General features: G+C 33.8%; 1 protein-coding gene across 1 annotated transcript in view; it reads right to left on the minus strand.

Annotated features, from left to right (window-relative positions):
* MUC19 (mucin 19, oligomeric) overlaps positions 1-15,978 on the minus strand; it is a 149,568-nt gene that overhangs the window by 118,558 nt on the left and 15,032 nt on the right. The window contains 18 exon segments of the mRNA XM_063115697.1: positions 326-357; positions 1,122-1,263; positions 2,135-2,260; positions 3,253-3,409; positions 3,481-3,720; positions 4,334-4,528; positions 4,624-4,728; positions 6,139-6,277; positions 6,620-6,771; positions 7,002-7,102; positions 7,197-7,249; positions 8,897-9,143; positions 10,588-10,714; positions 11,132-11,226; positions 13,082-13,231; positions 14,242-14,379; positions 14,558-14,642; positions 15,819-15,911. Of these exon segments, the coding sequence (XP_062971767.1) occupies positions 326-357; positions 1,122-1,263; positions 2,135-2,260; positions 3,253-3,409; positions 3,481-3,720; positions 4,334-4,528; positions 4,624-4,728; positions 6,139-6,277; positions 6,620-6,771; positions 7,002-7,102; positions 7,197-7,249; positions 8,897-9,143; positions 10,588-10,714; positions 11,132-11,226; positions 13,082-13,231; positions 14,242-14,379; positions 14,558-14,642; positions 15,819-15,911 (2,377 nt within the window).

Raw genomic sequence — 15,978 nt, forward strand, 5'->3', positions numbered from 1 at the left:
GTCTCACCTTCCACTCCATCCCTTCATTAAACTATTTTGACTGAAGCCTCACTCCCTTAATTCCCAGAACCTACAGATAGGTAGTAGCAGAACCACTCATGTATATCAGCCATTGCCCCATCTGGAAGTCATTCAAAATATCTTGGCAGCACTGCTTTTGAAGAGTGACTCACTGTGAACAATCACACTGGAATGAAATTGTGCCAATCCCCTAAGGACAGTCTATTAAGTACCTGGTCCTCTGGTGTTGATGGTCTAAAAAAAGATCCCAAACCCTTTTATTTCATCTTTCCTAAACCAATTAGAGTAAAATGTAATGACTCACCACTGCACTCCAACTCCCCTGCAATACAGTAGCTGGAAGTTAAATTTCAAAAGAAAAAAGAAAATGAGTTTGAAATTTGAACTCCTAATGACATACATCTCACAAATTTAAAACAATAAATGGCTTAACAGTGAAAATCAGACAGAACCAAGTAGGAAAAAAGTAAATAATTGTTTCCCCCAAAACATGCTATCAATTCAAATTGCTTGTTTTTTCACGTACTGGTTCCTAATCATTTCAAGGAGGAGTTCTTGGGACCTAAAGCAATGGTTTGCAGTCAGGCTGTAAAGTGAGTTCTACATGATCAGTTTCAAACATGATGGTATTTGAGGGCCATACTGCACTAGCATGACCTCATGTATTTGTTTCCATGTAACTGTTTGCAAGCCTGTAGACAGGATCTTACATTTATGGAATTAAAACTGTCTTTTCCCCCTAAAACTACACAGTGACATTTTCTGTCTTGTCTTCTGCATTACTAAGTATTAGATTTAACAAACCATTTCTTCATATGCGGGTCTTCTGAAATTACAAAATAACTAACATAACATATAAAACTGAACCTAAAGCTGGCCTCATTTAAGAATGACATAATCAAAATTATATCTCTATGAAGGTACTTCAAAAAGTTTGTGGAAAAATAGAATTAAAAGATAATATGTATCTTTCCATGAACTTTTTGAAGTACCCCTGTAAACACACACACACACACACACACACACACACACACACTTTCCTTCCTGAATGAAAATGCAAAAATTAGAATCGCTTATTGGAGAGCTAGTAGAGAACGTACCATGTTCTTCCACAATTGTCTTCGATCACTCCCCCTGCTGGTATGATATCATTGTAGAAGCAGCTGCACTCGGACAAATTGACACATTTCATGGTGTTCTCATCCAGATAGGGAGCACTGTCTGGGCACTTTGCGTAACAACCTGTGTGTAAAAACGACCTGCAGTTCATTTCTTTTTACTGAAACTCGTCATACTCCATAATATATTTGTAAAGTTAAATGATTCCATGATCTAAGTTGATAATAGCAAAGCAACATCACACTCAGAATAAAAATATATAAAATGAAACAGGATTCAGATCTTCCTGCAGTAGAATATTAACCTAAGAACTTAAAAAAGTGCTGGTCTATTTAATTTTTTTTCTGAAGTGTTTTCTAAAGTATTCTTAAATGATTTGCTACTTCAGTGATCGTCATGATGTTAACATAAAACAGGCATTGATAAATACATATCTTGAAATGTGATCGCCAATTCCAAATATCTGCTTTTGCAAGGCTAGATGAAGATACAGAAGTCATAACAAAATGGCCCGAAAATATCCCAAAGTCTAGGATTTAAAACAGATGTGACTTTTGGAAAGTTTTTGTATCATCTTGTTTTCTTGCCACTTCTTTCTCTCTCTCTAAAATATATAATGCTGAGAATAAAACTGTTTAAGTGTGAGATACAGTTAATTGGCCTCTGTTTAAGAAAGATTGAATTATATGTTGCATTCTGAAAGTGCATTCTTATCAAACTACAGTATTTAATGAAAGGTATAAAGATTGACAATAGAATCATAGTTCTCTCCCTCAATTTCTCTCACACATACACAGTCTCTCCTACTAAACAGATAATTTATGTCTAGAGAAAATGTTTCTAGTGTAGAAATATTAATGTCATAATGGAGATGAATAACTACTCATTAAATTACAAAACATAAGACAATTGGGAGGAACTAACAACATTTTCCAGTTTCAAAAAACAAATATCACTTGCACTACTTCGTGGATATTCTTAAAATATGTCTTACCTTCTAAAAGTGCAGAAAATTTCTGGCCAATGACCCGATCTTTACATGTTTTTGCAGTCACTGTACCACACGGTTCATAATGCCAGCTGCATTCCCCAGGTGCATTGTAATAATCACAGTAGACAGCTATAATTGAATTATGTCAAATTACTTTCATTCATTACATGACAATTTCCATCTTTCATTTTCCAAAGCACTTTAAAAAGTAATTTTGGATGATATTAATAATAAACAGACCTAAGTATTTCATTATGTCTTATCAAGTGCCTTTGTCTTTATCTAAGCCACTACATAAATCAAAATAGTTCACAAAAAAAGGGGGAGCATATAAACTCAAAATAACACTTTCCTTTGACATCTTACACTGAGGTTAGTTTGAGCTGGAAAGGTAAACACTAATTTTTCCATTGGGAGATATTTTAGGTTATAGTCTAGATTCATGGTTTTAATGCTCAAACTTAAATTTAAAAAATAAATCTCTGGGGAAATTCATCTTTTTTAATATGTGAATAACAGTCCCCAAACGAGATAACTAAAGATGTCAGTATAATATAATGCCGTCCATAATAAACACAATAAAATAAGAATTCTATTTCAATACTTCTTAATTATCATATGTTCTCTCATAATGTGTTGCTTAGAAGGAAAAGAGTTGACTGCTATTAATGTTATCATATTCCATATATACCGAGATTCAGTTTATACTTCATCTTCAACAGAGTTCAATAAAAGTTTTCAAGGAAATAAAATGTGGAAGGATTTCAACCAAAAGTAATATATGAGATAAATGTTTAATGATGTATGAGTATATCAAGATAAGTAAACAGTTCGTTGTTCATTTAAGTATGAATAGGAGATGTTTTCCATCAGTCTTCAGTATTTTCCCCTGTGAACACAGGAATTCTTGAAACTAAAATTGAACTTAAAGTGCTGTAGCAGGTGCTGTATTTTTACAGTTATGTATTTTTCGTATAATAGAAAAACATATGAACATGTTTTAAAACCATTCTAGGTACAAGAACATATGTTTTACGGAAAACACGAGGGAAAGATTGTCTAACAAAACAATTCTATCTAATTCTGTTTTTAAAGAACGGCAACGCATGGACTTCACTTACGACAGAGATTTGGTTTTCTCCATGAGACACAGGCTCCCACTGCACTACATGCCTCTGCGTACATAGCCACGGCAGTGCAGAAGCCAACGTACTTCCCCTCCATGTCACATGCACAGGCTTCTTCAATACACGCCTCGTAGTAAGCATTGGGGTCAACCTAGGCAGAGCACAGCGCATGAGTGTCTGGGAGAGAACCCTGTGCAATGATTGCTTTCAGAGCAGTGCTACCTTGCTGTGGCAGTCTCTGAAGGTGCTGTCCCTGACGATCTCACATTTCCGCACAGCCCAGGCTTTACAGTAAGGGTTTGAGTCACATGGGAAACTTTGAGCTGCAGTGTCTGAACAGTCTTGACTTGTTTTCCAGCTATTTCCAAATTCCAGGTCTCCAGCAGCTACCGATGAGTATCTTGTTGTGAAATCGTCCTTGAGGTCTCCATTATTATTTCCACAAAGACCACACACTTTGCCCTGTATTGATTGGAGAAGGAAATTTTAAAATGAACTCTACTAGAGACATGGAGAGAGAGAGAAAGAGACAGACAGATGATAGACAAAAGATAACACTGTTATATATATTGTGTCATGAATCTATCTCAAATTCCTAATATTGGAAGAAAACCAGAATTTGTAGGTAAGATTCTGCTCTCATCTAATCTAAATTATCCCATATCACCAAATGATCTAGTGTCAAGTAGAATAAATGCCTTAAGAATAAAAAATAATTATATTCACTAGTTTCAAATTATACATGAGTATACTCTTAGGTTCTTAACATATTTGCTCCAAGAAATGTATTTAATTTAAAATATACCAGCTACCTCAAAATCGTATCATGTAATCTCAAATAACCAAATATGGTTAAATTAGAATGCCTCAAGTTTATTGCATTTCCTTGTTTACCATATTTTATCATCTTCAATTACATTTCATATTCCATAAGGAGGTTGAAGAGAAGTAGAGAGCTTTGTTACTTTAACAGAAGCCCTACCATTCTCCCCTGCCCCCAATGAATATGTCTTTAATTTTCAATAATAAAAATGACTTTGCTTCCCTATTAATCATCTGTTACTGATATACATACATTCCAGCGTGGATCCAGTATAACAGACAGTCTCGTATTTTTGTCCCAAATTATGATGATTCCATTTAGAAATTTCAGAATCAAGTACAGGCCAACAGTGTGTATGGAATATGCATTTGCATTGAGTTCACACTCCGTACTTTCTGTAGATTTGACTGCTGTTACTTTACCATCTTGCAAGACAACATTCTGATCCTGCAAATTAAAAGAAAGACAGACTCACAATAACAGTTTTACTCAGCTGCTTATAATGTGAAAGAAAAAGAAAACAAAGAGAAATAGTACTGTACCTGAAGAGCAACTATGATTTTTCTTGAGCATGTAAGCCCATCTTCACAGCACGGGACACTCTCAGTTAAAATACGGAATGTGCCATTTTCACTACCACAATAATCCTTTAAAAATGAAATTATAATAGTAATTTATGAATATCGGAGACCTAGAACTCAATAGCCATATTTGTATCTGACAAATATTTCTTAGAGAGTGATGCCTTAAACTCAGTAAATTACCATATGCCATTATGGAATTTCCAAAAGACAATGGTTTGACTGCATTTATGTGTAGGTAACCTTGGCTGAGTCCAATCTAGTTAACTTGCTTCAATTCAGCCTTTTCCCCATTACTTCTATGCAAGCTTAAAATTATATCATAGATATATAATTATTTATGTTATATATGTATGTAATCACAGATTTATTTCTAGGCTCTGTTAATAGCTAGATAGAAGTGACTTCCTTTTCTCAGTGACTTATATGAAACTTGATATTCAATCTAAACTAATGCATAAATACAAATATTGAGTGCTTAGTATGTGCTCCACTGTGTGCTCTAGTTTGGTTTCAAGCAGTGGCTATTTCCATACCTATTTTATATATATGAAAACAATAGGTAAAAGAATGTGCTCAAAATCACACATCTGATAAATGGTAGAGCCAGGATTGAAATATAGGTCTAGCTTCTAGAGTCAGCATTTGTAGAGTAACATTTATAAAGCAAATGTATTTCACAGGGCCTAGCTTCCAAAGCCCTTTAGTTTCAGGTATAGCCTAACTTTTTAAAATTACACGTCGAAATGTTAAGCTTGCAAAAGACAGGATTCTTTCCCCAGGCTAAAATCTCTGTTGTAGATAAAGAATTGTAACACAGCAAAATTGCTGGCTCAAAGGGCAGATGTCCTTGGTACAGGTTAACCTACTGATTGCTATGTTGAGAAAGTTACTTGATTGTTATGTAAACATACCAAGGAAACTGCTGTAGGGAAAAAAAAATGTTTGCTAAGAACAAGCTTTTGTTGGTGGATCGACTTAACTTTTTAAAAATTGCATTATGGAATTTCATATTATTTATTTCACTAATGTTATTAGTTTCCATTGTTAAAACTGTATTTATCCATAACTCTGCCTATAGCCTTGTGTTTTTTGTAATGATTAAATCAACTGGATTTTCTTGTGAAACTTGTCTTTACAATAAAAGGGAGAAGCTAACTTTGAATCAGGGCTGTCACATTCAGCTTTATCCTCCTAATGGGCAAATTACTGAAGTGCCGTCCTTCCGGGCTTCTCAATGCATTCACACTGCTTTGAGTAATCATATAATTCTTTTCTACGTCTCTGTTACACAGGGGGAAGTGTAACAAGCATTACACTGTGTAACATTTTACTGACTTCTAGAAACATGTAAGGGGAGGTTTTTGGATTTTTTTAAATCTCCCATTTTGAAAATAAAATTCTCCAGAACTCATCTACAAACCAATAATAATTAGCAAGTATAGAAAAATTGTGATAAAACACACTCATAATTACCTCAAGAAATGAGTACTGGCAGAGACCATCAAAGCTGTAACTTTTCCCATCAAAAGTTCTAACATGTCCATCCCCATAGATGTGGCAGGTGGTTTGACATTCATTTTGTGTACAGTTCCAAGACCCTTTAATGCAAGTACTAAAGGAAAAAAATAAGACAGTATGGTAATTATATTACCATACATACCATATGCCAGGATTCACATATTCTCATTGTTTTTGTAAAGTAAAGAAGCACAAAGTATTGTTTCATATTGATTTATTAAATTTTGCAGTTGTCTTCATTATATTGTATGCTGTTCATTATAAAAAATACTGTATAAAGTTTCCATATTTTAAAAATAGCATCTTTTGCTAACAGCATTTGGCCATTACTTTTTTCAAATATCCCAAAGTATGACTTCTTTCTTATGAAAATAAGAGTAGACTCTATGTTTTCTAATACCCCAAACAAATAAAATAGTAATCCTTTATTACACACCATTCATTGCAGCCAACTGAAGTGACACTTCCTTGGTCATATTCTCTTCCACCAAAAGAGCATGGGCAGTCATCAGGAAAGACACATTTCCTCTCAGAATTTCGAACCATTCCTGCTGGACAGTAGCAGCCACGTTTGCAAGACAAGTCCTCCTACAGAAATAAATATAAAATGATTAGGCACAGTTCTAATCATGTCACATTATCAGCATCAATTTAAATACACAAATATACCAAGTATAAATTTGGAGCTAACATGACAAGTCAGAATAACACACAAAAATAATATAACCTTCTAATTATTTTTCATTGAAATTTTTTTTTCCTTCTGCCTTGAAACAATTAAGTTTTTAAAAACTCAACTCTAAGGCCATGTTGCTTACATCAAAAATAGGTATGTTCCGAGTGCTGCACGTTCTGTCAACTCTACTCTGTGCCTTGGGATCACTGCAGTCCACATACTCAGCCCCTCCAGAACAGTTATCTGCAGGATACAGGAAGTTGTTAATCAAGGGCCTTGATCTGTTTATTTCAGCCAAAGTGGATATTTAAGCTTGCACCACAATGTCAGCACTTACATATGGTTAAATTAAGAGGAGTCTGGCAAAGAAGAATCCCATCTTGACAGACACTGGAAATAAAAGAAAATTATACATTTAAACATCAAATGTCAAGGACAATTAGTTAGATAAATGAGACACAGTCCCCAGAACATGAACAAAATGTACAAAACTATAAGATATAGACTTGCAAGAATTCCAGCAATGTACAAACAAGGTTCTATGAACCCGAGAGAAAACTATGGAAAGGATGGCTGGATCTTGATAGAGAAGTAAGTTTCAACAGATACAGCTAATAAAATGCCTAACTGTGATGCAGGAAAGAACAAGATATGTTCCAATGACTCCATCTAGTCATGTTGGGATAGAAGACAGATGGTACAGTGAGAAGAAGTGGTAAAAGTAGGTTGGGGCTAGATATTGGATGGCTTTAAATGACTTGAAACTTTGTTTCTATTCTTCAGGCAACTATCAGTCCTTAAAGTTTCTGAGCAGGAAGATGGCACCATCAGAATAGTGCTTTAGGTTAGACATTCCAGCAGCAGTGCAGTAAACATGAGACAGCAACAGAGAGAGAGAGGGCAACGAACAGCCAAACTAGCTGTCCCAGTAGTGCCAGCAAGAGCTCATAGGAGTCTGAAATATGGCAGTGATGAAAGGAACCATAATTTGGAGATACTAGCCTAAGTTTCATTCAAAAGTTATTCTATTTATTCCCCAACACCAACAGAGGAAAAGAAAGTATCTTTATCAAACCCCAACCAAAGGTTTGTGGGCTTTGATGGAAATAGGTTACCTATGCTTTCCTTTTAAAGGGCAAAGAAAAATCATTCATTGCTCAATGATAGCTTCATGAAACTAAAGAAACAAAAGAAGGCACATCCAAAGGTTTTTGGAATGGCTACCTCATTTTTGTGGTTACATTGTCAAGAATTGCTATGTCTGTCTATGGAATTAGGTATGTTTAAATTACTTTGCTCCAAACTGTAGAAATTGCAGTCTACTTTGCCATTGCGAAGTAGTTAAATTCTTCAGCTCTCCAGGAACTAAATTCAAATTCTTGAGCATGGCTTGGCTACTGGTCTGTTGCTAGCCCAATCCTATGCAACAGCAACCCACTTGTACAATACTTTTTCAGGCATTTTCTGTATTAATGCATTCTGTTTACTCCACAGATAATCAGCCTCCGTATCTCAATTTTGTCTAGTAAAAGATTCATCCCTTAGGACAGCTCAAATGCCAGTCTCTTCTGGAAGGTTTTCCTCAATCACCTCAGGGGGTGACTGGCCCCTTTCTACTGAGATGTCGTAGTATACAAACCGCCTTTTAACTGCTTGTTGTGTGAGTCCAAGACAATGGTCACAAGGCTTGGCACACAGTAGGCACTTAATAAGTGTTTGTTGAATGATGACAGCTGAGAGACATCTAGAAAATGTTGTCTAAATATGAAATCATTTTGCATTGTCTGTATATAGGAGCTACCAGAAGATTCTCCACAGGTGTTTGAAACTAAACCAGCATAGAATAAATCATTTATAACCATGATGACGCAGTGAATCTTCCAAAATAATAAGAGCAATAGCTAACCTAAATAAAAAATGAAAAACCAAAAACATGGCAGGTCTAAAGAAGACTTTATACCAGCAAAAGACTATTTCTCTGAAAGGACACACTCCCTGATTTCAGCATCTTAACAAGTACATATGTAATCTCCATACCATGTGTTGTCATCAAGATGGATGAGTTTACCCGGCTGCATGACCTCGTCGTTTAAGTAGCAGTCACACTCAGATTTCTGAACACATTTTCCTTCATTATTCTGGTACATTCCATCAGGGCAGGCACATCCATCAACTGGAACATCTTCTACATCACAGCTCCTATCTCCCTCTGACAATGATTGGCAAGAACTATTGCAGGCTTTTACATTGTACTTGAAAACCAGGCCACTTGGACAGGATTGCTCTGTTGGTAGAGACAAAAAATAATGACTATGAATACATCCAGGAAAATAAGCAATTTTACTTCAACTTGATGTTTATAGATTTTATAGTGAACTATAAAAAGGTTCTTGTCCATTGTTTGTTTGTTTTTTTTTTCATTCTTCATATTTTCAGTCAATATTGGGTTCCTACTGTCTGTTTAACCACTCTGCTGGGGATAAAGCCGGCAAACAGAACAGGCAATACACTGCTGTCATGTGGCTCATATTCCTGGAGGAAGGACAGTTGTGGTATGTACTATGAGGAAGCCAGATGGAAAGTGCTAAGTGTGTACAGCTGGGGATCTGCACTTATTAAAGAGGGTGGATAGATGAAGAGGACATAAGGAAATTCTATGTCTAAGGAGTAGCCTAAGTCAGAAGAGAGGATAAAGCCCACACAGAAGAATGGAAGCTATAAGCCTAGCAGATTCAGTGGTTACAATTTACAGGGCCCTCTTAAGGAGTTTGGTCTTTAGCCTTAGAGCAGTAAGAAGCCATTGACTTGATTTAGAGACTGGAGTATTACATGAAAAGGTTAGTTTTATTTGGTTTTGCTGTAAAGACTACCCTGCTTTCTCTAGAAAATGTATTAGAGGGAGCCATGAGTGGATATTAAAGGAGGCTATCACAATCATCCAACAGATGAAAATGGTGGTTTCGTGAAATAGGTTGGTGGCAATAGAGATAGAAAGATGCGTATGGATTTGAGAGAGATTTTGGAGGTGAATTTGACAGACCTCACTTATTAACTGGATATGAGCTGTGAGATGTTAAGTATGACCTACTAGAGATGTGTTTCTACAAAGTTTCTTCGTCTTTTTTGTTTTTTTCTTTTGGTAAATCAAGTATTTTTCTGAAGACACGCTCAAACAGTGCAATGTGTATTTTAAAGCAAAGCAGGATTTTATAAATATGATAATTGAGCCACTAATTTACTGATGCATTTTATTCGTTTTTCTCAAAATAAATGATTATTATTAAGATATCATTTCAAAGTGCATGGTACTGGGTATGCTGCCAGCATGAATCGGGCCTTCACATCTTGGGCAAGAGGGGCGACAGTCAGCTTTGTATCTCATGAATATTCATAACCAATACAAAAATTTTAATTTAAATTTTAAAAAACTGCATTAGCAGTCAGATATTATTTAAATTTCAGCATACACTAATTGAACAGAAATATATATATTTATATGAGTATATAAATACATATGTATTTTGTTCTTGTTTATATGTGAAGATATTAAATCAAGAAGGAATAACTAGTACAAACTGCAAGGATTGCACAAGGATATTTAAAAAAAGAAAACAGAAAATCATCTTTGAAAGAACCAGGTAAAAATTTGTAAATACACACAACAAACAGAAAACTACAGTGAAATTGAGAAGGAAGTAAGAGTCATCTTAAGTTTCTATCCTGCTTACCACATTGTCCAGTTCTCCATTCCACTATGAATGTTTCCTTCTCAGCACACGCTTTCACATAGTTGCCTAAAACTGTACACAGGCAATCTTGGCTGTTTTCACAAGAGCAAGTGTATTTTTTGCATTCCTTTCAAATAAGAAATGAATTTATAATGCATTATGAAATTATTCAGAAGAACAGGTAAATTGGATATAATAACCAGTTCATAACCACTTCTCTACCCCCAAGAAAGTTTGTCTTTGACACATTCAGGATGTTTTTTCTCAAGAGAGAAAATTAATTATTAACCCACTTACCAAAGAACTTAGAAAAGACAGAAAGAAAAACTTATCTGAGAATTTTGTCATTTGGGGTTATTTCCCAGTATCATGTATTTTTTTTTTAAGTTGGTATATATAATGCAAACAAATTAATGTTAAATTTAAGGAAAGCCTTAATCTATTGGCAGTGGCTGTTATTTGAAAATGTTTAATATATACATGCTTTTGTCAGTATCATCAGAGTATTTCCCAAAAAGAGCTGTTAATGTTAGACCTCACATACCTCATGATAGGATTTAGGGTTCACAACTGGATGGCAGGAAGCAAAAGGCCCACTTGAATCAAGGAGAATTCCACAGTGCCTTTCAGCAAACTTTTCTGGAAGAAAATTAATGCACCCAAAATTAGTATCAATAATGTCATAATTATTTTAATTAAAAGAAAGGATGCATATTTAAGTTTTGCCTATATCAATACAATTTCATTTTTAAAGTGTTTTGCTACAATGAATTCAATTTGTTGTCACTATATACAAAATAGCAAAATATAGTTAGAAACATCTTACACTGAGAGGCAAAATCTTTATTAACTTTGGATCTTTATATTAAATCAATTAGCCCTTCTCTAAAATGCAGTTTCTATACATAATGAGAATAAGGGAACCAGATTATATCTTTATGTGCCTCTTAACTTTAAAGTACTTATTTATGGCTGAACTGTGACAAGTTGGTAAATAAATCAACTACAACACTTCCCTTTTCCCACTCCTGTCACCCCGGAAGTTCATTTTAGTTTGTTTTTTTTTTCAAAAAGTACTTAACTGATATTTGGTGAGTTTATAAATAACTAGCCTAATATTAAATTAACAAAAAAAGAAAATTCACAAAAATATCATCTAAATAGCAAATGGCTTGTTTAATGATTTTTAGCAGTAAAGAAAGCTGAATTTATTAAAAAGACACTAAGGCCAAATATTTCTAAAATTCTGAAAAATTTGTAACTGGGTATCACCACTTTTTATGTAAATATTACTAACAATAGTTTATTAAAGTACAATTTAATTTTCTGAATTTTATGTTATAAGGTTAAATATAAGACACTGAAAATTAAATTTAATTAATTTATATATCTCTCCAAAGTGATAGCATATGGTCTGCTTAACATAAACTGGCTTGGTTTCTTATGAGGTACACATTTTTCTTGTCTATTCTCATTATAATTGTTTTCATTGTAACACCTCCAAAACAAAATAACATGACAATTACAACGCTGAAATATGTATTACCATATTTACCTTAATGCTTCTATCAACTCATTTTTAAAATCAAAATTAGTAGATGAAAATTTTAAAAAGAAATACTAAAGTAATTTTTAAAGATTATTACAAGGTGCTCAGACTATTTGTTTCAAATATATGGATTAATTTAGAAACAATTAATTAACATGTCAATATAATATATTTTAAATTGGCTTTGATTGCATTCCTTATTTATGAAGGAAGCAACGTAAAATAAAGCATCCATTAAAATCAACAATACTAGGGTAGCAACCAAAGCATGAATTGCATTCAAAATACTTGGATTGCAACTTCATCTGTAATCCCTATTAAGTACATCCCCTCTGGGCTCCATTACCAACATCTACATTAATGGGGATAATAATTCCCCCATACCCTTCATGAGGGATTAAATTGAACTAATATTTACGGAAGTCTTACCAAAAGGTAAGCTAAAAAATAAGCCGAATGATACAAGTGTAATTTTTTTAAAAAAATATCTATATTTGGGGCTTGATATTACTGATATACAAGATAGCAGTGGTTAGGACACCCAGACTATAGCTCTATCATCAATTGGCTGCAGCAGTTTGGGTGAGTCTCGCTTTTTCAACCAATGATCATTTTCACTAAATTAAAGGTAAAAAATAATACACTAGATGATCTCTAAAGTCTCCTCCAACTTTATTATTCTATGGTTATGGAGAAAACTGTATAAGGAAGGAAAGAGTGGCTATAGAAAACAACAACTGAAATGAATCCCCAAAGAAAAACGTGTTTTCTAGAAGTACGCTCAGCCAGCCAGACTGCTTCTCTGCTGTTTTCTCTAAAACTTGGACAGTACAATAAAACTAGCTAAAACCAGGATTATCTGAAACTCTCATATTATTGCCAGAATAAGTACATAATTCCCAGCACCAGATATTTAAATATAGTTTGATGTTCATTTAATGTTACCTTTATCTATACTGATACATGAAGCAGAGTTTCCTTTAGGACAGGACATCATTTCCCAAGAATTAGCAAACGCCTGAGATGTCTTCTCCAATATATTCTGACTTGAAATGAAATCATCCTCCACTTTGTTGTTGTAGGAACCACAGAGCCCTGGATAATAGCACAGAACAAAGTTTAACATCTCCTCACCTACTCAACTTTTTGGATTTATATCCTAATCTCATAATCAGTTCTTTGCTTCAATCAAATCTTGTAGAATCTACCTTAGAATATGTCTTGGTTAGTCTTTATACATGTAAGTAAATATCATGACACTTCAGATTTCACTCAAGTTTTCTTTCATTCAAATTTCAGGAGCACTAAACCCATTTTTCATAAAAACTGTATATTTCCTGTTTGTTGCTGTAACTCTATCTTCTTTGACAAGGTGTTAGGAAGCATGCTTGCAAGTAGGAAGCTTACAGCTGCATATTTTCATGGTTTTGGTGCAAGTAGTTGAATCCTGTTAAGGGCTATATGTGCTTTTCTTACCTGGACTCTTCTGACTAATGAGTTACTTTTCTTTTCTATGAGTAAATAAGTTACTTTCTCATGTAAAGGTATATTGCAAAACCTCGTATCATTTATAAATTAATAGCTCTTTGTGGGATTTGTCATAATTGTTTTGTTTGTTTTGTTCAACATCCATGGCTGTATGTTAAGAGCTGATTTCTATAATTAAAAAGCCTCAGTGAAAAAAAAAAATGATCATGTGATCTATCAAAAAGACAAGTAATAATGTAGCTTGTATTTGAAATATGATTTTCAAAAGACATATCTATAATATTTTCATTTATTCAACTACAGGTCAAAGTATTATTAACATATACTAGCAAAGTGATATATGACATATTTTATCAAATACCACATAACTAGAAAGCTTAATGTAAACATTTTAAACATTTAAATTGTTTTTAAAAACCTTTGGGGAATAGATTTTGTCATAAATAAAGGTGTCTTTACTATGAAAAGCAAGTTGTAATATTTTACTTTGGTGTGGAAGGGAATACTAAGTCAAAATGCTTAATGGCTAATGTCATTAATTGACAGACAATTGGAAGTTGCAATAAATTATGGTCACATTAGAGCCTCAGAAATAAAAATATATCTAGAGGACTTACCTACAGTGTCTGTGAATTGGTTGGGTGGCATAGAAACATACAATTGCATCACAGGAACAATTTGTATTTGCATTTTTACATGAAAGTATGTTTCTACTTGAAGATAAGAGGAAGACGCTTTGAAGATTTGTATTTTGTCTGTTAAAATAATTATTAACATTAATAACAATAATTGACATGTTCAACTGTTTTCAGTCTCTTAAAAATATTTTAATATTTTAACATCTGTTAAAATACAGAAACATTTAATATCTTTAAGAAATTAAATAAGTAAATGCTTCTTACACTTATTTTGAAATGCTATTATTAAACTTACCTGTATAGTAATAATTTTGATTTCTAATCTTGTCATTTGTAACTGTTCCATCGCTGTTGAATATATATTTTTCAACTGAAACAGACTAATATTTAGGAAACTTTGTTAATTCATATTAATTTACAATATTAATTTTTAGCATAATATATGAACTTAAATTTTCGTGCCATAAAACATTTAATTTTATCAGATTAATTATAAATAGCTAAAAGATAGAGAATTTTTGAGTATTTCTCATACTTTGCTTCATTGTTTCTCATATCAACTCTGTGTAGCAGATTGTAAAGGAATCTTGTCCCCAATTTGTAAGTGAGGAAACTGAAATCCAAGAACATAAATTGGATTTCCCAAGGTCAAACAGTTTGTAAGTGTCAAAGTCCAGACTAGTTGTCCTCCCTTCCCATTTAAGCCTGTTTTCACTTACAATGTGCATTCCAAATACATAGAATTCTAAATACCATTGTCTTCCTTCTTAAACAGTCCTCAGAGTTTAATAATTCATTGAACATATAAGGTTGATTCATAATTAGCATATTACTTGTGTATCTTGGTAATTTTGATATATTTCAGGATCCTTGGAACTGTCCAGCTCTTCTAGGGACTTTTATTTATGCTTTTTATTTATTTATTTTTTTGAAATACTGCATATTTATTTGTTTATTTATTTATTTTTTTAATTTTATTTTGTCGATATACATTGTGGCTGATTATTGCTCCCCATCACCAAAACCTCCCTCCCTTCTCCCTCCCCCCTCCCCCCCAACAATGTCCTTTCTGTTTGCTTGTCGTATCAACTTCAAATAATTGTGGTTGTTATATCTTCTTCCCCCCCCCCCCGTTTGTGTGTGTGTGTGTGTGTGAATTTATATATTAATTTTTAGCTCCCACCAATCAGTGAGAACATGTGGTATTTCTCTTTCTGTGCCTGACTTGTTTCACTTAATATAATTCTCTCAAGGTCCATCCATGTTGTTGCAAATGGCAGTATTTCATTCGTTTTTATAGCTGAGTAGTATTCCATTGTGTAGATGTACCACATTTTCCGTATCCACTCCTCTGATGATGGGCATTTGGGCTGGTTCCAACTCTTGGCTATTGTAAAGAGTGCTGCGATGAACATTGGGGAACAGGTATACCTTTTAATTAACAGGTATATGCTTTTAATTTACATGGTAAAGCCTCTCTTCAACCTCAAAAATTCTGAATATGTGAAATAATTGATTTGATTTGACTCTGAAGAAAGAGGAAGCTGATTACTTACAGAATTCAAGAGAAGGGTAACACTAGTTAAGCACGTTCCTGTCTGCCCGCTTGGACATGGACGAAGCTCAACACTGACAGACCAATCTTTATCCTGTGAAAAAAATGCATTTCATTAAAATGTTTATGAAAATGTTATTGATTGTATGTCATTACTATGT

This window comes from Cynocephalus volans, chromosome 12, assembly GCF_027409185.1.
Source record: "Cynocephalus volans isolate mCynVol1 chromosome 12, mCynVol1.pri, whole genome shotgun sequence".
Taxonomy (NCBI): Eukaryota; Metazoa; Chordata; class Mammalia; order Dermoptera; family Cynocephalidae; genus Cynocephalus; species Cynocephalus volans.